The 24267-nt window shown below is 43.5% G+C and overlaps 1 protein-coding gene across 7 annotated transcripts in view; it reads right to left on the bottom strand.

Moving 5' to 3' along the window:
• Nucleotides 1-1189: 1189 nt before the first annotated feature.
• The window catches only part of YEATS2 (YEATS domain containing 2), a 48338-nt gene continuing 25260 nt past the window's right edge, over nucleotides 1190-24267 (bottom strand). For 5 of the 7 annotated variants that reach the window (XM_017728796.1, XM_017728799.1, XM_017728794.1 and 2 more), the window contains 17 exons: nucleotides 24133-24248; nucleotides 22684-22942; nucleotides 21753-21914; nucleotides 20371-20489; nucleotides 19873-20028; nucleotides 18977-19150; nucleotides 18049-18247; nucleotides 15284-15415; nucleotides 14933-15031; nucleotides 13836-13947; nucleotides 12433-12506; nucleotides 11316-11395; nucleotides 10199-10400; nucleotides 8603-8829; nucleotides 7413-7487; nucleotides 5910-5983; nucleotides 1190-4812 (listed from right to left, as the gene is read on the bottom strand). In XM_017728796.1, the coding sequence (XP_017584285.1) occupies nucleotides 4704-4812; nucleotides 5910-5983; nucleotides 7413-7487; nucleotides 8603-8829; nucleotides 10199-10400; nucleotides 11316-11395; nucleotides 12433-12506; nucleotides 13836-13947; nucleotides 14933-15031; nucleotides 15284-15415; nucleotides 18049-18247; nucleotides 18977-19150; nucleotides 19873-20028; nucleotides 20371-20489; nucleotides 21753-21914; nucleotides 22684-22942; nucleotides 24133-24248 (2369 nt within the window). In that variant the 3' untranslated portion in view covers nucleotides 1190-4703. The remainder of the gene's footprint in view (nucleotides 4813-5909; nucleotides 5984-7412; nucleotides 7488-8602; nucleotides 8830-10198; nucleotides 10401-11315; nucleotides 11396-12432; nucleotides 12507-13835; nucleotides 13948-14932; nucleotides 15032-15283; nucleotides 15416-18048; nucleotides 18248-18976; nucleotides 19151-19872; nucleotides 20029-20370; nucleotides 20490-21752; nucleotides 21915-22683; nucleotides 22943-24132; nucleotides 24249-24267) is intronic. The other 2 variants (XM_017728795.1, XM_017728798.1) reach the window with 2 other exon arrangements.

The following is a 24267-nucleotide window of genomic DNA, read 5'->3' as shown; positions in this document are numbered from 1 at the left end:
AGAGGCTGCCCGTGGCCCCGCCGCCCCCGGGCAGCTGAGGGCGCCGAAGCCCTCGGAGGAGCCGGGGCCGGCCTGAGGGAGGGAGGCAGCAGGTAGCAGTGAAGGACTAAAGACACCATTCTGAGAAAGAAAAGTCGGCAGGGAAAGCATTTTGGGCTTTTGTTCCGGTTTTTTGGTTGAGGGGGGTAGGGGGAGGGTTGGGGTTTTGTCTTTACCTCTCACCATCCAGCTTCTATTTGGCTGTGAGTTCAACTAATTTTCCCAAGTCGAGCCTGTTTTGCCCGTGCAGTAACCAGTACACGACGGCCCTGTTTTTATCTACAGCCTACCTTGATGTGCCCAGGGCAGTGGTGGCGTCCCCATCTGTGGGAGGATTTAAAAGATAAGTAGATGTGGCACTTGTGGACGTGGTTAACGGTGGGGGCTTGGCAGTGCTGGGATAACTATTTGACTTGATGACCTTAGAGATGTTTTCCAAACGTAGTGAGTGATTCTGTGGTACGTTATCCTGATCCACATGAAACATGTTACCGTCTCCCGAGTTCTGCAGGGAGGAGTGAGAGCGGCTGGCTGGGTGGGTGTCTGCCGGGCTCTCCTCCCCCTACCATGGAGCCCTGGGAGAGGGGCCCTGAGGGCACAGACACGGGGTTTCCCTGCCCCTGCTCAGCCTCGTTCCCATTGGTTGGTTTGTGTTCCCTGCGCGGGCAGAAGGACCCTTGGTCCCGTGACTGGAACAGTTCCTGGGCAGAGCCCCGGCCATGCGGCTGGAGAAATAAACATCTCTGAAACAGCTGTCAAGAATCCGTCCATATATATTTCTTTTCCACGGGCCTCCTTGTTTGATATGCGTGTTACAGAATCCCCACTGTAACAGGTGTCTGGCAGCTGGCCAACCTCGACCCACCTTGCTTTTCAAAAGTCTTCCTCACAAACCAATGATTTGCTATTTAAACGGGTTGCTCTGGAAGATGAAAGATTGGAGGCGCTCAGCTCCTGGCTTCTCTTCCCCCAGCTTCCAAAACCAGGAGCTTTTTAAAATAACTAGAAAAGGGAAAAATTACATTTTCCTTCAGATCAATTCCTCAACTACAAATTCTTATACAGAACTAACTATGACATTCTGAATACACAGAGCACAAAAGTATCTGTGGATCTGGAGAAACTGAGTGACAGGTGACAGTCAAGACAATCCTAGCACAGCTAATAAAAGAATTTATTGTAAACATACGTATATTACACAATTATACAGTATAATACAGATAACATGAAGGATTTAAACACTCAGCATTACAAATAGGGGCAATATTTGTAAAGAGATCTTTAACTCTTCAGAAAGCCAGAGAAATATACGAAACATTTCACCACACCGCACCTGTAGCATTCCACAAACACCGGAACGGATGTGTGAAATTCCACAACCTCTAACTTATCTCCAAGCAATTCCCACAGGAACTTCTCACCAACAAATTTTTCTCCCACTATTCAAAATGCAAAGAACTTGTTGCAAACTTTTCCTACATCTGAAGAACTAAACAAATGTGTCATTTTCTATCTGCTTTTAACAGTTTATTTTTCTTCAGCAAACTTTATATACTAATAATATAGCATCTCCTAGGAGAATAACCTGTGGTTGCTCAGAAATGTAGCAATAGATCTCCACTACAAGAACCCCATTAAGAACGAGGGGTCTGTACCTGCCTGCTTGAGGGCCAGGTTCAGGACTTTTTCTGAAACTCCATTCTTCACAGAAAAGCAGGACACAGGCAAAAGAAGCCACAATTTGCAAACAGATGCCCAAAGACAAACTCCTGCATCCTCAAAAGCTGCTCTGGGTGTTACAGAATCCCAGAAAAAAAACCTGCAAGAGACAGGGGCTGGAAATGCATGTGTATAGAATCCCAGAACATGCTGAGTTGGAAGGGACCCACAAGGATCACTGAGTCCAACTCTTGACCCTGCACAGGTCACCCCAAGTCACACCATGTGTCTGAGAGCATTGTCCAAACGCTTCTTGAACTCAGACAGGTTTGGTGCTGTGCCCACTGCCCTGGGGAGCCTGTTCCAGTACCCAACCACCCTCTGGGTGAAGAACTTTTTCCTGATACTCAACCTAAACCTCCTCTAACTCAGCTTCATGCCATTCCCTTGGGTCCTGTCACTGGTCAAGAGAGTGAGGAGACCAGTACCTGCCCCTCAGGAGGATGTTGAAGACCACAATGAGGTCTCCCCTCAGTGTCCTCCAGGCTGAACAGACCAAGTGACCTCAGCCGCTCCTCATGTGGCTTCACCCCCAGACTCTTCCCCATTCTTGTGGCCCTCCTCTGGATGCACTCCCATAGCTTAATGTCTTTTTTATATTGTGGCACCCAAAACACAGTACTTGAGGTCACTGCAGATCATAGCACAACTGAGTTTGCCCAAAAGGCTGTTCCCACAGAACTTGCAGGCTGTCATGATAGTGACAGGGATCTTGAAAATGCCCTTCATAAAAGCTTTCATAAAAGCTGTGTACAGGGATGCCTGAAAGCAGTACAGACCCCAAGTTCACTACAGCCTACAAAGCATGGGGCCTGCAGTTCTCCAGCTACCTGGATTCCTCCCAACTCAACACTGAGCTGAAACATAATCACTGCTGCTCAACTCCATCACACTGACCTCCGCTGATAAAGTAATGTCAGGGCTAAGCTCTGCCCTTTCCTTTCGCAGGCAATCCTGCACTCAGCTCACCCGAACAATCCAGGATTAGCTTTTGAATCCAGAGCATCTGTAATGTCCTTCCTAGGGGGCATTTAAGTCCTTCTCTGAATGCTGTTTGGATTTCATCCATTGGTCCCATTTCCTAGATTCAGGGGTCAGGTTCTGCCATTCTTATATTCAACAGAGCTGCAGCTCCCTGTTAGCTGTGATGAGCTGAGAGGGGCTTTCCTGCAGACCCTAGTTTTATTTAAGGTGGAGAAGACAGGTGGCATCCCATCTGAGGTACATAGTGCTTTCTTCAGTTTAACAACTGCATCAAACTTACACTACTCTCCTTCCAAGTCTGAAACCACCCTCTAACTGAAGCATTTTTCACAGTTCCTGCACACTACTGTAGTTACGATCACCTGTCTTCTAGCCCCAAAAAAGCACCAAAAGATAACATTCTGCTCCCACCCCAGGCCAAGAAAGATAACTGTAGTTTAATGTTTATAAAAGGCTTTGTATTGTCAAAGCACGGCACCAACAAGAGCGAGGCCTCAGTACACCCCTATGAGGTAGGTATCCTGCTCCCCATGCTCAGAGATGGGGAAACTGAGGCACAGAGTGATTAAATCAAAGGCCATGCAGCAGATCAGAGACCCAGCTGAGATCAGCGCACTGGAGGTTCTGGCTGTTTGGCCCATGCTCCACCCATGACAGCACTGCCAGACAAAACAAGCATGCTGAAAGCATGACAGTCCCACAGGAGTCCCACCAACTTCACAATGGCTTATTCGCACTACCAGCAAGCACCCATGGGGCAGGACAAAGGGGTGGTGGATGTGGGGTGGTCAGGATGTGGTCAACGAAGCTTTCTTCAGCAAGATGTTGATAGCCAGGCTGCAGACATGTCTCCCTCACCAGTGGTGTTCCTGAGACAGGTAAGTGCTGGGGTTAGTAGCAGAACTTCTTCCTGCAGTCAAGATATCAGAGGATCTCCCCACAAGCAGCAAATCTTTGATTTTTCAATCCTACCAGGCCTCTCTGTGTTGAACAGAAATTAAGCCAAAGCAGTGCTGCTCCCACAGCACTTCACAGTTTAGGCTGATACTTAGTGAACACTGCTACCACATTAAGACTTGTACAGCACAGCTGGTCATCTGCCCTCCAGCACTCTTCAAACCTTCTGGCAGCCTGGGGAGGCACTCGCTGGGCAAGCAAAGCATTTCAGCCAGCCCAAGCCCACAAACCCTAAATACCATCTTTGCTCCTCTCCTTTCCCATGCAGCACAAGTGGTCAGTCAAATCTTACCAAGCCTGATTGGGGTTTGTTCATCTTGCTTGAGGCTGTGCCAGTCTACCCTTTCCAAGGTGACTAAGAAAGGTGGCATCTGACACCTCCTCTAGAGAGGCAAGGAATTTGGTTAGGTGACAGCTCAGTAAGCGACTGACAGGCCTACCCAGCTGTGTTCTCAGTCACGTACATCATGCTCAGGCAAGAATGGCCAAAATTGCTGCAGCCATCAGCCTTCTGCTCCCCCAAAATCACCCTAATCTACCCATCTACTCAAATGAGCTTTAAGACCTTTAAGAGCTGCCTTTGACTTTTCTCATATTCAGAGTGCCAAAGCAAGTGCCCTGCTCACTGCATGGGGAAACCAACTTGTATGTAGACTGCATTAAAAAACATAATTTCTCATGTTAAAAACCAGTTCAGTCTCACCAGCAGAGCTGTCTCAGAGGGACCAGGCCTGTGGAGTCTCTCACAGCTAGCAACTCGATGCAAACTGACAATGTTTGTTCAGCCACTGAACATACACTTACCAAGTAAACACTGACATTTAACAACTTGATTTGGAACAGAGCATCGTTTTGTTGCATTAAGGTGCATCTTTAATTGGAGGTAACAATCTAGTAGCCCAATGTTATAAATGTATGTAATAGTGTCCTACAGAAATACTGGATTTGTCAACCCAACTTCAGTCATAAATCCACCTTTCCTGTAGCATCTTCTCTGCTCTATTTCATTGCTCCTCATTTAGTATCTTCATATGTTTGTTTGTGAGGAAGTCAAGAAAGGGAATATTACAGATGGCTTTGTGAATATTCATCACTGTGATCTCTCTTGGAGTCCTGCAGGGAATGCACCAGAGATGCTATTATAATACACAAAAAACCACATATCCATAAAGCAGCAAGTCAATAAATTTACCAATGGGAGGAGGAGGGAGAGAAAGCAAAAATAACAATCAAAGCAAAAAAAGGATATAAGAGCAGGTGTTAGAGCAATGCAGGGAAAGCATTAAAATATCACAGCACAAAAAAAGCCACTCAGATGACTGGGGGAAACCTGTTGGGCACTGGGGTAGGAAAAGCAAGTACTGAAGCATGAGTTCTTGAACTTGTATAGCACAGTTGTTGTGTATGTACTTCTATATACAACATATATACATACTTTCTTATATATTATGTAAATATTTATGTATTGCATACAAGTGAATATTTAAACTGAGCGTTTTCTCATAGTGTTTGGGTTTTTTAAATCAATTTAAGCTATCCCAAGTCATGCTGCTGAACAGAAATCAAAATGTGGCCTAATCATTAGGTATTAGAAAAAACCTCTTTACTGTTGAGGGTGGTGAGGCACTGGACAGGTGGCCCAGAGATGCTGTGGCTGCCTCATCCCTGGAACTGTTTAAGGCCAGGTTGGATGGGGCTTGGAGCAACCTGGGACAGTGGAAGGTGTCCTGCACATGGCAAGGGGTGGAACAAGATGATCTTTAAGGTCCCTTCCAATCCAAATAATTTTATGATTCTATAAAAATCACTCAGCATCTGAGGCAGAAAAGTGTGTATCAGTAAAATAAAGAGATTATTTACGTTGTTTAAGTTCTGGCAAGCCACAGCTAAGTTGTCTACACAGTAACCTGAGATGGGCAAGAGTGAGCAGGTCCTTCCAGCGTGGCTCTGTAGAAACAGGTCATCTGCCTCTGAGGCATGGCAACACCAGAGAATCCTGCCTTGGTTTTTAATGTTTATGTTCCCATCCTTTCCCACTAGGGAGCCACAAAATGACAAACTCTCTCTTAAGGCTTGGGTCTTCTCAGAGTATAGTCCATAAATTCCCTCACTCTCGTGGTCTGAGCCACACAAAGCCTGACTAAATTCCTGAAGCCATTGAAGTCCTTAGTGCTGGTGTAAGTGGTGGCAGAGGAGCCCTGGTGCTGTACCTGTTGTGAGGAGCTGTCTGGTACGCCACAGCGAGCGCTTGCCGTAAGATATCACTCATCAGCTGTTCAGTGGCCTGAGACAAGAGACAGCATTAGGACACAGCATGACAAAAAGAGCAAAGGAACTTGCTATTTGCTCAAGTACCAGTGTTAGAGCAGCTGAAATCCTGGCTCGCTTCAATCCTCAGTCGATCAGCACAGGGCAGTTCAAGACACCCAAGTGAGTTTTATCACTTAAGGCATGAGTTTATTTAACAGAAAGAGACCCAGAGCTCAGGCTGCAACTGCCCAGCCTGGTTTCCCTCCAGACCTGAAGAGCAGTACGTGCCCAGCAGAGTGGATCCAATGTTCCAGTGCCTGTGCTTCCAAGAGCATTTCAGGACCCTTCCTCTCACCCACCAGAGCTGGTTTTGTACATGGCAGACTGCAGATATTCTCCTGGGAGCCAGTACCTGCATTCCAGCCCACTCCCTGTGGTCACCAGGCTTGTGTCAAGACACGCTCACAGAAACCTCCCAGCCTGGGCAGCCATATGCCCAACACTTGGCTTAACCAAGGTGCAGTCAAAAGCTAATTAAGGCTCTTGGCTTTCTGTGCTGTATCAAGACCAGAGGAGAGGTTTCTGGAATGTTCAGTGAGGAAAGCTGGCACAACTACAATTAGAATGGAGCAACCTGATGGCTACAATCTGTGTCTACAAATGGATGTATCTGTATCAGAGTTCAACTGTGGTAACAGGAAGCACAGCACAGGCACGCACATGAGTGCATGTGCCACCTGGAATCAATTAACTTTTGTAAAACTCATCTTCTGATAAGCTGCAGTCTGTATAAACAACCCCAAAAATCATCTTCGGCATGAAATGCACCAGAGTGCTGCTAGAAATAATCTCTGTTAGCCTTCAGTCCAAACCCAAGAACTCCAGATCTCTGCTGTTCAAATTTTGGTGCAAAACCATTTCTCTGTTTTTCCAGAAGTGATGAGGATAGAGAAACAGTTTCTCGCACACGGCAGAATTGTTACTGTCCACAGGAATTCAGCAGTCTCCCAGCAGAGACAAGCTGGGCAAAGGAACTGGGCAGTATTTAGGAAAATATAGCTAACCTTGTATAAAATAATCAAGTCTTAAACAATCTGAAAGATTCCCCCCAGTTCTGAAGGGAAGGACAAAGCAAGGGGTACTTTCAAAATTACAGAATGAGTCAGTATCTTAGTGGTGGTGAGAATTTGCAAATCACTATTCTGTGTCCAAGAAAACTGAAAACCCACACAGTGAGAATTTGCAAATCACTATTCTGTGTCCAAGCCAACAAATCAGTTAGAAAACTGAAAACCCACACGGAAGTGTATGACCCTCTTTGGGCAGCTATGTATCTATCTATTAATGCAGAACGACAGACTTTGATTTGATAAATGCATATTAATAAAGATATTCCATCTTTTTTTCTAATTGCTGAGTTGACACAATTACAGACAAGCCCTTCCTGTGAAGTAATTTCTTACCTTTAAAATCATATCTTCTATTACAGATGCATAAACATTCTTTTGTACCTCAGCAGGTTGAAAAGAAATCCCTATCTATAAAATACAAGAGAAAAAAAATTACTATATCAAATAACACAACTCACGTTGTACTACAATTAGATAAGATTAACAGAAAAAAACCCTACTACAAAGGGTAGTTAAAAGAGAAGCAAGTAGACACTACGGAACTTTCAAGCAGTATAATCTCAGGCTTAATTTTTAAAAAATCTGGGTAAAATTAGCACAGCCTGTAGAAATGCCTCTGGAAGTCAGAAGAAACAAAAGCAGGTTTTAGTTTTTGTTTCAGTGTCCACACAAAACCCTGGCTGCACTGGGTATCTTTGGGTTGAGAAGGGAAGCTCCATTTTAAAATTGTACATATCTTCAATCCATCTACTCATCATCTTTCCTGCACCCAGCTATGGCCACTGAAACCACTTTAAACAGTACTCCTGGCACAGAAGTTCCACATCAAAAGAGTGTTTCATCTTTCAGATCCACTCTCATTGTACCCATGCCTTTGTCACCTACATAGCAAGAGACCAGATACACTGCAGAACCAAAGTTTTGTCCCTTGGTGTCAGCAGGTGAGGTGGGGGCGGAGATCCTTTCTTTCTCCAACAATTGCTCCATGCAAACCCCTCCTGCTGCTCCCGTCTCCTCTGGTACAACAGCCTCTCTCGCTCCTGCTGCTGAGACAAAAGACCTCCCTCTCTTTTGCCCTGAACTGAATAGGAGGAAGATAATTCAAGCAGTAGAGAAATTTGCTAAGTTTTACCACAGTCCCTTTTCAGGAACTGCTGTTACACAGCATTGGTCCAAGCAACAAGACCACATCTTCTGCATGATGGGACAGGAAGAATTCAGTGCTAGTGCTCCTCATCCCTCAATTTATCCTTGCTTTTAGCCTTTCAAGATAATTTTTCTGTACTAAGCCCTGCAAAACAGCTACTCTGAAGTGAGCTCCCAGCTGGCACTCTTCCCTTTCCCCTGCCAGAACTGGCAGCTGCGTGTCTTGAGTCAGAAGGTCCCGTTTTTCCAGGGCATTTATAAAAAAATTCGTTTAAAAGTCCTGAGGCCTATATAGATGAAAGAAATGCAACTAAATAAATGTAAGACCACAACTAGCTTCACAATAATTCTAATTAGCTTTATGATTCATTCATTACCTTCTCAGCAGTGTCCCTCACAAACTCTGATGCAGGCAAGGAAGCCATGTAGAACTTCATCTCTTCTTGTTTCTCCTCCTGTTCTTTCTTAATGTTTATTTTTAATGGCTCGCTGAAGTTGAGAATATCTACTTCCTCTTCATGTTCTGGTTCTTGTTTCAGAAATTGCTGTAGTTCCTCCAGTTTTCGGCACAGCTCCTCACCACTGCTGTAAGATGAAGGGCATTCTGAAATAGAAGCAATCAATTAACACATGATGGGTTAGGGAAAGCTGTTTATAAACAGATGCACACTCAAAATATGGTAAGAAACTAAGGTAATTGCAAGTTATTTTTGTAGTGCCTACCAAATATAAGGATGAATAGAAATGCACACAGTCATTGAGAGCCTTCTAATTACATCTTCATGACACTCATGGTTCTCTCCCACATCTGCTCCTACACCAATCAAGAAGGCTGTATTTCATACAAAACAAGCTTATGTCAGTCTCCCAAACATTCTCACAGAAGCTTTTTAAGCTTTTTGGCAACTGGCAAATCAGTCTGATGCTCTTCAACTTGCTTAGAGAAGTGGAGCTTTTACTATGCAGGCACAATGTAGTGCAAAATCATCTTTTACATTGTGATGAGCGTTATCATGCTGCTTAAAAAAATCAGAAGACAGGTTCCCAGTGGAATGGCAGAAGGGTAAGCTCTTCTCTGCATGATTGACACGAGCTGGTAAAACCTTCAGTGCAAAGCTATGCAGTAAACAGATTCTGCTCTTCAAAGACAAACACAAATACAGTGATTTAAATAAAAATATTATAAGGTAGATGCAGGCTTCCTTTCCACCTTCAACAACTGCAATGCAGGGCCAGACTTTACAACATATAATCAATACCATACACTTCTGTGAAATACCTTAAATCCCTGAACGATCAGAACAGAAGAACACTCAGCTTTTGGAAAGGGATTATCTGAAGGTGAAACAAGATAGCTTAACTGTGAAGAAAGGATGAAATTAAAGACATGATTTTAATATATACTAAAATGAACTGTGGGGATCCTAGAGCTGTGCTAGTGGAATAATGTAGCAGCTGTAATACAAAGCATGAAGCTTCAACGGGCCAATTCACCTCACTTTTGGAGATAAATTAACTCCCACTGAGCTCCACATTGCCACTGCCAGGTTTGTTTTTTTTGTTTTGTACCTGAACTCATTCACACTGTTTGCATGGTAAGTCTTAACAGAGGCTAAGCCTACCCTAGGGCAGAAATGTCATTACTCCCTATGCTAACTTTGTGTATCCACTTATAAATGATTACACTGTGGAGAAAAAAATCATCTTTCATGAGATTTATCTACACTGAGCCTCCAAGAGCCCCAAAGCACAATAAAAACCAAGAGAAGCCCCAGAGAACCATCAGGACTGACAGGAACAAGGGACAGCCCCACTTGTAGGCCTGCCCTTACAATCTCCAAGTTTTGTTATTCCAGACTGAATTAAGTTAAAGCAAAGACAGTAAGAATCCCCTTCTCCAGATGTGCTTGAACACAGGCATTTAATAAACAGTGTCTTTGGCAGAAAGGAGCTTCCTGTCCCTCCACACTCACCTGGCTCACTGTCTATCTGTGTCAGCACATCCTCAATGGAGTCCTCATCGTTCCGCAAGGCCTCGGGGTCAGGGGGAGTGTAGCCATGGCATCGACACCAGTGCACCACGTGCTTTGTTTTCAGGGGGGTGATACTGTGAAACCTGGGATGCTTCTCTACGATTTCTTGTAGGATCTTTCTCACTGTCATTGCTCGTTGCCACTGTGACCAACCAAAGAGAAAGCTCATTACACTGGCCAGAACATTTACGGTTAGCTTACTTACAGCCCAGAAACATAATCCAGGTTGCAAGGGAAACAGAAAAGGAACATGATTTTCTCAGAAGTCAGAGTGACTTCTGACAGGTCATTTAGACTTTGCTTTATCATCCAAAAAAAATCTCAAGAAAAGGGACACACATTTACAGGGGCCTTGTCACATTTGTCTTGACTTGAAATGCCTCATCTCCCAAGTAACACCAAAGATGGCATAGTGCAAGAAATCCACTAGAGCAAAATATGTTCTTAAAATTTGGTTAAACTCTTTGATCATTTAAGCTGGCAACAGCAGAGGATCTAATTCAGTGTTAGTTAACATCTTCCCTGTAAAACTACACAGCAAGATGGCAAAGTTGTGAAGAAATAGAGGGAAACCACAATACAAAAGGTCCAGGTTAACTGAAATATTTATCTTTGGTGAACTGACAATCTATTCCAGCACTAGTACTGCTTATGTCAGATCCCTCAGTTCTCATCCTGCAGAAAACAGACACAATCCCCTAAAAAGACAGATAAAATATGTTGGGTAAAATTCCCTTGACTGTAACATGCCACAGAGGAGAGATGAGGATAAAGTACTACCCCTTTGAAAAAATTTAAAGTTTTAAAATGCTTCAAAAACCATCTTACTATAAATAAACTGAAAAATGACCTTCAGCATCCTTTCTGCTTGAGAAAGCCTGTGAACAATAAACTGGATCACCATCTGAACACAAGTCAGTGCACCTTGCAGTAAGGGGTGCTGCCATTTAAAGTCAGATTTATTCAGGAAACAAAACAGACAAGGAAGGTTCCATAATTCAGAAATCCTTCTTGTGTTCCTAGTGACTGCTTATGAAACAGTGGATGAGAGAATTACCTCGGCTGCCCTCCTCTTCCCAATATTCCAGCTGTAATACTGTTCCACTGAACCGGCACAAAAAGAGCTTACATCCTCACCTAAAAAACCACAAAATCAAAAACACTATTAAATTTTCAGTAAGTGAAGTAAGATGAACTCTGGGTTTGATGTTATTCAGCAAAGAGGGAAAGGGAAATGCCTTTCATGCTCATAGGCTCAATGACTGCAACTAACTCTTACACATGCTCTGCTCTGTCCAAGAGACACTGACACTAGTTTTTGGATGCAAAACCAGCCTCCCTCTTGGTCATATACACAGACACCTGTAGCTATGGGCTGTTTTAAGCCTCTTTCCCACTGCAAGCTCTATTATGTACACCTCTAAGTCTGCCTCACTAGTCAAAGTCTCTTCTTCTGGAAAACTGTTTTGCTTTTTTTTTTCCAAACAAATTACAACATAAAAATGAAACAACAGTGAAAAGGTTTCCTGGCAAAAGTGCAAGAGCTGTATGTGATGAAGGCTTTACTGTGCTTCTCACTCCTACTTTGCTGCCTTTGCTTGCAAGGGTCTGCTCTACCCAGTCTCCACTACCACTTGTTCAAAGTGCATTAGTTACCAGAGAAAGTCGAAACATTTTCAGTTATGTACATGAGTACGAGGAATGAAATAATAAAGTACCACACAAGATTAAAATATTTCTCTGCAAACTATCCCCTTTTGTTTAAAAAAGAAGGCAAAAACGCCAATAACAAGCACATTTCAGTGTTAAGCTATGTTACTGTATTTGCCAGCTCACTGAAACCCTAGTGTTAAATTTAAAAAAAGAAAAGAAAAAAGCACATCCATTAAGGACAAACCAGGAAAAAGAAGACCTACTTGCAGCCATTATGTGAAGAAATGCAATCTATTTCTAAGGAAAAAAACAGATGAAAGATTTTAGCTGCTAACAACATACTTGACTTTACTGGAAGAACCTAATTCTAAGCATCTTCAGAATAACCCCTGGAGTAAGCTCTCTAGGAGAATGGCTTCATTTCATTCCACCTTTTAGTAACTTCTGCGGCTACGGAGTATGCAAGGCATTCTGTTGATACACTGACAATACAGAGCAAAGCCTTTTCATTTACTGCTTACTTTTTTCAGCAATTAATGGAACCTTCTTCACTATTGCTGTTAAAAGCTGCTGGATGTTCTCCAAATATTCTATGCTGCAAAGGATAAAAAGAATCACAGTGAAGACTGCTGTTGGAAGCAATGAATCAGATGTAAAAGGTTTTAAAATCACTGCATGGTTTAAAGCCTTTAGCCCCAAGGCATTACAAACAGCGGTGTGAGGATAAACTCTTATACCCCAATCCAGTGAAGGTATTTCCAACAGCCCCTCCTCTTGCCAAAATGTCCACATCTGAAGCTGCATCTGTCAGGCTGAAGAAACTGAAGACAGGCTTGGAGAAAACCGCTGCATTATCTCGCAAGCTGCAACACTACTTTGAGAGGTAACTAGTGCAGGTTGTCCCAGTAGGAAACACGGGATACTGCATAGGAAACTTTCTGTTTACAGGACTTTACTTAACCAGACATAGTCTATTTAACTCTCAGGAACTGTATTTTCCAACTGTTATCTTATAACTGAGATAATTTTCAGTGTGTAGTGACTGGACATTTATTCCTGTCTCTTACACACTCTCCATCAGGGTAGTATCTTCAGGGATACGCTGAGATAACAAAACTTTTCGAAACACAGAGACAGGAAAGTTGGAGGAATCAAGAGCAGAAGAGACGTCCTACACACTGCAAGAAATATGCAGAGAAAATTCTGCAGTTCGAGTTCTGGTGAAAAAACACTAAGAAGTACTTGCAAAAGCATCACAAACAAGGCACTGGATTTCACAGCATCCAGTGATCAAATACTCATTATTATTTAATTCTAATTCTGAAGCAAAGCAGCCCTCATACTAAGTAATTACAGAAGTATATGAGTTTAGCAAGACTTGAAAGGCTAGAAGGTGGACAGCTCTACTGATTTCAGATGCCCCTTTTCAGAGCTGCATTTCACTGGGCAGTGTGACCTGACTAAGGACATGCAATGGCAATATACAAGCAGAGGATGATAGAGAGATTTTAGCAGTCTGTGATTTTAAAAAAGCCCAAAACAACTGCAAATCTTCAAATAATTTCTCCTCTTTCATGAATCCTGCATACAAATCCATTCACAAATAAAACATTGCAACACTGTCTGAAACAAATGCCACCCAAGAGGATTAGTACAGATACAGCAGTGTATGGGACAGAAGATTTAATAATTTATTATAAAAATTGTAATTTATATACTTATATATAAATTATAAAATCATAAATTATAAAGTATTTATAATTATAAAATTATAAATATATATATAATAGATATGTATTAATTATAATCTATTATAAAAAGTATTTCTAGGTCAAAGTAACACTACTGCAGGCATCCCTAGGACCATCTCCATTCCCTCAATACTTCAAAGATCAGAAATCCTTATAGAGAAATGAACAATTACTTGATAACATAATTCCCAAGTTCAGAGCTCTCTTCTGTTTTAACTGCTGCTTGGCCTTCTTGGGTACCCACAGAACTGCAGTTTTGTCCTGTTGAATCAGGCTCCATCTTAACTTCAAAGAAACAGAACACATTTTAAGACAAAAAGTACAGCCAGCTTGATAAAAGTACCAGACAGTCTTGTGAGACTCCAGTAAGACTAAAGGTCTTACATAACATCACTTCATTTATTGTTTACGTTCTCATTGCTAAGCAAGAACAAATTTGACCTTCAATTCTGCTGAAAGGGACCTACCAGAACATGTTCCCCCCACAAATCTCCACACTCACTTCTCATCCTTGTCAGAAAACCTGCATAATCATTTGCTGCTGTTTTGCATATGACTGCCTGATCTAAACTGAACTGCCTGGCCAATCTGCAAACAAAGAGCTGCATAGAAAGCTACCAAGTTTTAACAAGAAGTGACATTTCAAAGTGACAACTTTTAGAAGACATCACTGATTCTGACACCTGAACTTTCTCATGTCTAGGACAGACCTCTGGTGAGACAGAAGCAGTGAGAGACGTGCCGAACCCAAATAACCAGGCAGTCTGGTCATGCAGCTGGGATGGAGAGAGACATGACAGTTCTGCCATAACTGGACTTCAGGTGTGTCAGCTCTGCCCCGTGCTTTATTCTGGGAAGGACTGTAGGTACCTCTTTCCCCTCTGTGTGCACAGGGACATGTGCTGTCTACAGCTAGTGCTGCTGGAAAGCAACCTCCAGTCCATCTGTCTGAGAACTGCAGTCTGTGGTTAAATACTTACTGCTCTATGCAGTTCTGCAAATACGGATTGAAACAGTAAGTGTTTAAGCTACACCTTGTAGCTTTCTAGAACATTCTCATTTTTCTCCATACTTGTCTATGCTGTGGGATTTGTTGAGGGGGAAGTCACTGTTAAATTCCTAGTCCCCAGGTGTCATTTTAACTTGATTTAAACTACTAATAATGGAAATAAAGGAACCCACAGTCACGGAGTCTACTTTCATAGGCCACTTGCATAAAGCAGCATCAGCTTATTTTTACTACTCATCTTACTAAGAAATCCCTTGTTACCTTTGGCAATGGATGCTGTGGAGGGACTTGGGACAACTGTACTTGCTGCTGTAACTGCTGAAACTGCTGAAACTTTGCTGGTAGAAAGTGACTGTAGCACTGGCGATGAAAAGAAAAAAAGAAAGGAGGGGGGCAACAAAGAAGAAAAAGAAAATCAAATTTCATACACTTCGACAAATTAAAATTTTCAGAAGCAACACACTCTTTTTGCAGCACAAAGTTTAGGGATGAATTCCTTGCTACAATTTCTTCTATCTCTACTTCAGACCATGTATGCCAACAGTGACCAAGTGCTACCCTGTGTCAAAGGAGATTTTCAAACACCATCTGTCATCCTCCTCTGCCCTTTACCTTTGTTCATAGGCATGAGTATTGTCTGAACACCTCCAGAAGCTGTGTTTACACCGAGCTGTTTAAGCTGGCTGGGAACTGTCAGAACAGCCTGCTGTGGACTAGACTGATTTGAGTGGATTTTTAGCAACCCTGCAAGAAGAACGGAAGACAAAATGTTAAATAAAACACACCAGTTAGTTTATCTCCAGCTACTTCTCTCCCTTTCTGCTTGAAGCAGGATGGCATGTAACCTAGCACTGCCATCCTCTTAACAAGCCACAGTTCGGTGAGCTGCCAGGATGAGTTTTCCCTGACACAAGTGATGGCTCAAACTCTGTAGTGCTGCACCGCAGTGTGCACACTGTTACACGCTGCACAGCACTCTCAGAGTTATAAAGCAAATCTCCTAATTACCTAAGGAATCTTAAGCAAAGCTGATGTAACAAACCTTTCAACTGAAGCAGGCTCAGCAGAGTAAAACACTCTTGTCAGGACCAGACCTTGTGTTCAAGGCTGTGATAAGCCAGTGAACTACAGCTCTGTTGTACTCACACAGCTGCTCTCAGGGAGGTATCCCAGTGCCACTCACACCTCTGCAGTTCAGCTTAGCAGCATCCACTGCAGTCAGCAGAGCACAATCAACCCTGTTCCAACTATGGGACAAGCCCAAGGCTGCTGTGCAGCAGGTCTGACAAAGGACATAGCTGAACTGTCGTGTGTCTGTCTGCAACGTGCACTGAACACACCCATAAGGATGGCTAATCAGGCCGTGAAGTACATTAAACTGGAGACCGAACGAAATCCCTGACTTTAGTCAAGGCCAAAAGAACAAGCAGGACATTCAGATATTAACAGCATTATCAATGGCAGCACTCAGCAACTTCAGGAGATACCAGCACAACTCCAAGCTGCGCCATAGTTCCATGGGTGAGGAGTACTCATCACTTGTCTGCCAGCTCTCTCCTCCACAAGGAGATGTCATCTCCTTGTGATGACATCCCAAGCAACCACAGCCAGCAGTCTAACACTGAGATTTGGGCCTATGTCCATCCTTTCTACTGGTAAACTGGCTATTTTCCATGTAATTGTATTCAATCTGTAGCTAACTTTTCTTCAGATTGTGGAAATTTAGCAGGCTTCTATTTTAAAACATTGACAACAATAAACTTCTTAGTTTCACCACGGCAATTTTGTAATTATGATTTGTTTTGACTTAAAGTTTCCATTTTCTTTATATTATTATTATTAGCAGTAGTAGTAGCAGTACTGAAACACAGCTGGCCTTCCAAGTACTAGACATGCAAGGTCTGGTGAAGATGCCTTGGTTTTTACGGATGCCCAGCACTGGTCAGTCAGGCTTTCACCTCCAGGCAGGAAGGCTCACCTAGTGAGTGTCCTTTGTGTGGGACATACTGATGTGTCAGGGTAGGACAGCAAGGGACCCAACAGCAAGGCTGGTAAGAAGGGACTTTTTCAACATACCCTATCAGCCTGGTGGGCGGGAGACATTGCTTGATACAAAACAAGGGAAAATTTGAAATCCTTTTTAAAAAGTTGCCTTTAAAAACACAAATGTTCAGAATTTCAACAGTTTTGTTTGAGTTTTTGTTTGTTATTACATTGAAATAACATGTTTTATAGCCACTGTTCCTTCTGAGATTCTTGAAGAGTTTTCCACGAAGAAGTCAATGCCTCAGGTTACAAAAAACTCCACAAACAGAATCTAGACACCATTCTCATATATAAATGGGAGTTTTAATCTGAAAGCTGTTTAGTATGGCTTATTTCCTACAAAAAACCCCACCTGGCCACTTTCCTAGCACAGAGAAAAATACTGAATTGCTTCCTGCAGGGTTATGTCAGTCTTAGAAGTCTATGCTGTTTATTTTCAAGCTCTGGGTAAAATATACTCATGAGAAAGGAGAAGTTTAAAAGTCTGAGTAGAGAGGAAACAAGAAGAGCTGCTTCAAAAAGACACTGTCAGATGAGCTCAGTGTCAGTTACTTTCTCTTTTCTGTATTTTCACTCTGCTTTCACTTTATAAGAAACCACTTCAAGTGAACAGAACATGCCAGCAGGTAAATTAATCTATACAAAAATTTCCAGTTTTAACTCCTAACTCTCAAACCTGCTGTATTTGCTCTCCCTGATATGAAAGATGATGGAATACAATAAAACTAAACACGGAGAACTCCCCTCCACATAAGGGCAGTCCATTTTTATTACCTCATTTTATTAACTTGAGTGATCCAGATCCAGCCTACTTCACCGTATCTAATGAATTTTGACTTCAAAGGCTTCAGTTCCCTCTAATCGACATCTCTCTCCTTTTCAACCCCAACAGAGCAGATGCAAATCCTCAGAGACAAATTCTGCACATGCAACTTCTCTGCATACAGTGGAGTTTCACAAACTAATCAAATCTGTAGTACTGCTGGTATCTTCATAGTTTCCCCACTCAGTGACACACTGTGCTCCTGATAGGGAGAATGCATCTTCTAGTGAGAACCTGGCATGAAAACCAAAATCCCTCTCCAACACCAAAGGGCAACTTGTGCTGTTATTTGCAACAGATACAGTCAATACCGAAAGGATGCCAAATTATTAGAAACTTCCTTGGCTAAGCCAGAAGTGATGCTAATAAGATGTTTTAGAAAGCATGACACTTACACACTCACAAATGCAGGTGACTCTATATTCTTCCATTTACAGTGAAGACATCTACAGAACTCACACCTGGATTCTAAACTTTCTCTAGGAAAGGTGTGAAGGGAGTTTAATACCTGATACTGTAGCTTTTCCCGTCACAGGCGTTGGCGTAGTCATCAAGGAAGCAACACTTACAACACTGGAAGTCGCAGTCTTATTCACTACTGATGAAGTAGACTGGCTCTGGCTTACACAGGTTTGGTGTTGCTGTCCAGATGTCTTTGCTGCAGGAGTTCCAGAAGATGATGAACTGGAACCTGCATTATCTGTTTGCTGCATAAGAGGCAGAAAGGGATAACAAATCCCTTTTCATGTCACAGGTGGTTCAAAAATAAGCACAACAAGATAATAGAAGCAATAAAAGTAGCAAACCCAAATATTTATCTATCCATTGTCAGGAAGCAAGAGATTCTCAAGCTCATATCCGAAAGCCCCCACACATATAGAATGAAGGCTGTGGCAGCATGGCAGCAACTCTCCACAGGTATTTGGGAGGCACAGATTAGGGGCTAACAGAAAGAAACAGGCTCAGAGTGAATTACACACTATTTTGCTGCCTCCTCCCCTCTCCATGAACTGCAGCTCCACTGCAGGTGGACAGCCTGCATCAATTGGATACATGGCTGCATCCACCCACAAGAGCACTCACTTTAGAATGCAAATGTTTTGCATCCTGCCTCCCTCCATGCCAAACCAGCTCCTTCCCAGGCTGCACTGACACAGCTGCCCTTGGGTGGAGAGCAGTGACACCCTCTGCACACAGCCAGGAGCGCAGATGCCTGCTGGCAGCAGCCTGGGCACCGAGCACTGTGCAGGGCCTGTGGTCTCAGGAGCACCTACAGTCTGCTTACTGCTGCTTGATACAAGGAAGAGCAGATCCACCAGCAAGCTGGCTGGGAAGAATACCAACAGTGGGACAAAACAGTACAAGTCCTTTCCTGGGACTGTTGTGGCAAGAGTGCAAACACTGCATTACAGAATACTGACAGTGCTGTTTCTCACCTGGGCCACCCCATTTGTGGGGAGGGCCATGGCAGGAGCAGCAGCCGTGGTGATGACACCTCCTGATACTCTCAGCACAGTGGTGCCAGGTTTGGAGAGCTGGGATGAGGCAGGCACTGATTTTATAGACCCATCTGATATTTTCACCAGTGATGTCTGTCCACTGGATGCAGCCTTTGAGAAAGAATGCAGCATAAGGAAAACAGTCTATTAGTTTGGGTTTTAAATTATTTTAGAAAACCAAATCAAAACAGAACAACAACAAAACAAACAAGATAAATGCTTTCTATGTTACTAGAAAATATTTTCAAAACACTTTTGAAAAAAATCAAGTTCTGGCAATAATCGCTGGAACAAAATTATCACCTCAGGAATCAACTTTATCAGTGCTGACTTTGCAAATATATGTCTATCCATCTTGAATTTTGGATAATCAATTGCAAGTACTCTTGGGGCATTTGAATTTCATAGGGACTACTTGGTAGTTTTCAGAAAGACCTTTGAGGGACACCAAACCCAAGATTTTTAAGAGCTTTAGCAGGTGGCCGATTTCTAGCATTGAAGTATTTAAGCACATTTTTTTACCTGACTCTATTCACTTTTCCAATTCCATTTCAGTAAGAAATCCCAGAGCCCGTTTACAAAGCAGCAACCCCAAGTTTACACAGATTGCAAGCTGACCCCCTCTGAGAAGAGAAAGCTGGAAATCTGTAGTCTGATGAAAGTAAGCCTTTGTGTGCTTTCCTCATCGTGGTACAGCCAGCACCACAATTGTACAAAAACCCACATCAAACCAAACAACAGTGAAAGGAAATGCTCTCAGTAATGTGTGGCTGTGGTTCCTATATTTTATCTGACAAAACTAGTAAGAGAGAAACACATCACTTGCACGTTACCTGTGTAAACAGAGCTGTTTTCTGTCCAGTTATCACTTTTAGGGCTTGTCCTTGTGTGGAAGATGATCCAACTCCTACACTGCCCTGAACAACTGATGCTGGAGTCAGCTGCTTCCCAGAGCTCTGAGGCGAAGGCTGGCCAACCAGAAAGGTGCCCTGCTCCAGAAATACATCAGGGAGGTCAGCACTTTGAAACACAGTTAAGAGTCAACAGAAATCTAGGAGTGTCAATAACAGATAAAAGCTTGTAGCTATAATATAGCCACAACATTTCATCTTCTGAAACAATGCACTGCTAATTACACTGGATGCTCCTGCACTAAGAGCTGGATACAGCCTTCTTGCTGCAGAACACTTTCTGATGGAGAAAAGTCAAATAAGATCCAGACAGCAGAATCCAAGAACGTTTCACACACTACAGAACCACAGGACATCCACCTAACACCACTGCAGCATGAAGTGTCAATGTGCTTCAACTGAGATGCTTGTGCCACTGACCTGGGGTGTCTGCTTCAGGATGTAGGATGTATAGGTGAGGTGCTGGGACAAGTTACTGCTTGTGCTTTGGGTTCCTCCTCCTCCTCCTCCACTATTCGTAGAAGAACCAGACTGAAGACCTGTAATCAGAGGAAAAGACTTGACCCTTTGGTAAAAAGACAGTGTCAGCTGCTAAAGCATCCCTGTATATACAGGTACTTGAAAAGACTTTGCAAGACATTTGGTGCCATGTCTTTTGCAGCCAAGTAACATTATTCAGTAGAGTTCAGCTGTGCTGCTGTGCTCTCTTACAGCTCAGCTAATGCCATGAACAAGAGGGGCTATTGGGAAAACTAGGAGGGCTGGTGGGCAAGCAAAGCTCCTTTCAGGCTGTTTTGAACTTTCTATCAAATGAAAATGCTGTCCAACAGAAGAACAATCTTTTCATCACTCTTTTGCAGGTTATGGATCTGCAGCAAAAGCTCTGGAAATACTCTGAATTTCACTGGCTTCTTAATTTTACTTTCACTGGCTGTCAATGCAATTTTGTTAATAGAATAATGGATCATGGATACCAAACTGTGGCAATTGCAGTGACACTTTGATATTGGTACATCTCCAGAAGGAACAGCCTGAACAGCAAATTCTTTGCAGTCTCTCAGTAAGAAACGAGGGTAAAAAAATACTCATGGCTCTGTCATAAACATCACAAGCATTTGATCTTCCTTGCTGCCAATGAGATTATCAAAGCTGAACTGCCCCAGCTGCCCCCCTAAATCTCAAGCAATGGGGCTCCCAAGACAAGTTCTACATCCCAAAAATACCTTCAGCAAGAGTATCTACTTTTTCAGTAGACATGTACTCTATTGCTATGTTGCTAGGTATTTATAGCCTTATATTGAACTGAATAATACCTCAGGCAGGCCAAATCAGAATTGGGAGCAAAAACTTTTCCCCCAATCCATCTCCTATCCCAACGCCAGCCTCAAGGACAGCATTCTAGAGAAGGCTCACAGCAAATCCTTTCATCTACACAGTCCAAAGCCTGCAGTACTCATTCCCTACAGCAGCAGCACACTGCACACAAAACCTCGCCCACTGGACTATCTCAGCAGGCTGTGTTGTTCTGCAGGTATTTCACTCGGAGTTCCATTCACTGGCCTATTAACAAAAGCACGTTTCTGCATTGAGAGCACAGCATGAAAAGCAGTTTCACTGAAAACAAAAGCCACTTGTGAGATCTCAGACTTAAAAACCACCACATATGGGTTGTCATGAACAAAGAAACCCTATCCCGTTACTGATTTCCACAGCACCAGGATGCTTTATAGCAAAAATGCCAAACATATTAATTATGCAGTGATTACATTATTTAACTCATTAGATTTCCCTGCAAGACTAACTAGCATTATTTGTGGCTCGCAATATGGCTCCTTGGGGTATCAGCAGCAGTTTTCCTTTCCCAGAAGGGTTCTTGCTGTTGGTGGTAAGATACAGCTTGGTGCCTGGTGGTAAGTTTGCCAAGTTTGCCAGGTTGGTGGCTGGTAACTGCAGTGTAGCCATCACTAGAAAGAGAGAATAGAAAGAAATAAAAGAGCTGCTTGCAAAAAGTAGTATGCACTGAAATCTGCACAGGATGGAAGCACTCAGTGACATGCAACTAGCCCTCAGTAATCCCTCCTTAGCTGCTCTAACCACAGATTAACTCCACCAGTGATGCACAGACACTTTTTTTAATAGGTCTGGAAAAAATCTCTCTGCGTGCAGTTCCACTTGTGGCCACAGGCCAAAGTGGCACAGCCGTGGGGTCTGCAGGCTTCCTCCAGCCCCTGGCACCACACAGCAGCTTTCCAACAGCCCAGAGCCCCAGCCTGTGCTCAGCTAAAGCAGCTGTGTGCAGATGCAGACAGGATGCTTCTGCCCATACTCCCGTACCTCTAACCGCTGGGGAAGATGTGGGGATGAAATAGGGACACTTTGGCTTGGGCTGGCTGGATTAATGGGGAAAGGACCATAATGCCAGGCAAAAATGTGAGACCTGGCTCCATGAAAGTCTGCTAGGTCTCCTGCACATTCCCCAGTGCCTGTATTCCAGTCTCCACTCCCAGAACACTGCATGTTTTAAAGCACATGTGCTCTCTCTTCCCCCTTACAGATAATGAATTAACATTTTCTTTATTATTAATCTCAGCGTGAATTTTCCAACAGAGCTCTGTGAAAAGTAGTAGAGATACTCATTTTCAAGTTTTTCAATCATGCATAGTTATTTTGCAGTTGAATAAATCATTATATAGACCCATCACTAGCTATTAACAAGGTGCAAAATTACTCTACCTGAGCCTTGAGATGTACTTTTCTGAGCCCCTGTGGAAGAAACTTGTGCCTTTGTTATAGTCTGCACGGGCTGAGCAACAATTGTCCCTCCGCCTCCGCTCACGATGGCTTTGGCTACACCTTGAGTCACAACCTGCTTCGAACCAACAGCCTTTGCTACTGAGGAGCTGGACTTTGCCACAAGGATCTGGCCACCACTTATTGCCACCGCTTGTTTCACTGTTGACTGCAACGCTGAACCAACGGGAACACCAACAACCTGCAACAAACAAGGATGGGATGGTGCACTGCTGGCCATAGCCATCATGGGAATCCTAGCTGGTACACGACCCCCATTTCCAGATACTTCAGGATGTGCATGGTCACAAACAGAAGCTCTTCATTCAGGAACAAAATTAAGTTGGCAAGAGGCCAATCCCAAGTAAAACGATAAACTGTTAAACACAATCAGGATCTCGGCACACCCACAAAAGATTAAGTTCATTAAAATTACAGGGCAATTCCTTTTTTTCTGATTTACAAGCAATGGCTTAATTCCAGCTGAAGATAAAATTTGCCTTGGTGAATTAAAGAGATGCAGAAATTCAGTTTCAACGCATTCATGGGAACAGATTCCCTGGGAAAACTACAGCCTCAAAGCAGAACCCACAAAGTGCTCCAATTTTATGTGTTAACAGTAACTGCAGCGGAACATGAGTTTCTGCATACCTGCTCAAACAGACAAGAAAGGCAGCAAAAAGAACAAGGAAATGTTGCAAATGCAAAAGAAGTATTTACTTATGCAAATGTGGAAGTTCTGTATGTAATCTCTAGTGCTTGGCATGTCATTTGACTCTGTCCAAAATGGGAAGAGGCAAGAATGGAGACAATTTCTGACACATCTGTCATCTTGTCACTGCACTGTGCCTTCTCAGAAGCTGTGTCACTCCTGTCAAAGCAGGACTGCACTGGCACGACTCCTACAGTAAAATGGCTGAGTTGCCACTCAAGTAGGATTGCTTTCACCTAATGCTAGTTCTGGCTCAGCCTCCACCCTGCTCCCTATTTGTGCTGTTCTCTTGTGTTGCAGGCCTGCATTCCTAGGAAAGAATTCACCTTTTCTTATGGAACGACCTGGATGAGTTTCAGCAAGAGCTGATGAGGGCAGCCAGCTTTCTGGGTTGACAGTTCAAAAGCACCTCCACCCCCCTGTCACAATGGCTTGTACAGAAGCAGGAGATGTCCCTGTACACAATAAAATGCAACAGTGCTTGTTCAGCCTGCTCCCCTCCCAAGGACTACACGGAAGCAGGATACGAGCCCCTCTGCATACAAGAACGCAGCTAACCATGGTGCTGCCACCTGGGAGCGAGGCAGAAACGACCCTGCTCCCCTGGAAGAAGCACCAAGGGTTGCAGTAGCACCACAAGACAGCTCCCACCCCAGCAGAGATGCCCACGTGCCCCATACCTTGGACTGCACCGTCCCCTCGCCGGTGCTCACGACGGGTTTCTGCGGGGACAGGGCCAGCATGTGGCTGCCCTTGACGGTGACGTACTGCTGCACCGAGGGCTGCGCCGCCGTGCCTGCCGCCCGCCCCCCCCG

This window comes from Corvus brachyrhynchos, unplaced genomic scaffold, assembly GCF_000691975.1.
Source record: "Corvus brachyrhynchos isolate BGI_N302 unplaced genomic scaffold, ASM69197v1 scaffold223, whole genome shotgun sequence".
NCBI lineage: Eukaryota > Metazoa > Chordata > Aves > Passeriformes > Corvidae > Corvus > Corvus brachyrhynchos.
The sequence above is the reverse complement of the archived record's forward strand: the minus strand, read 5'-3'. Positions and strand labels throughout refer to the sequence as shown.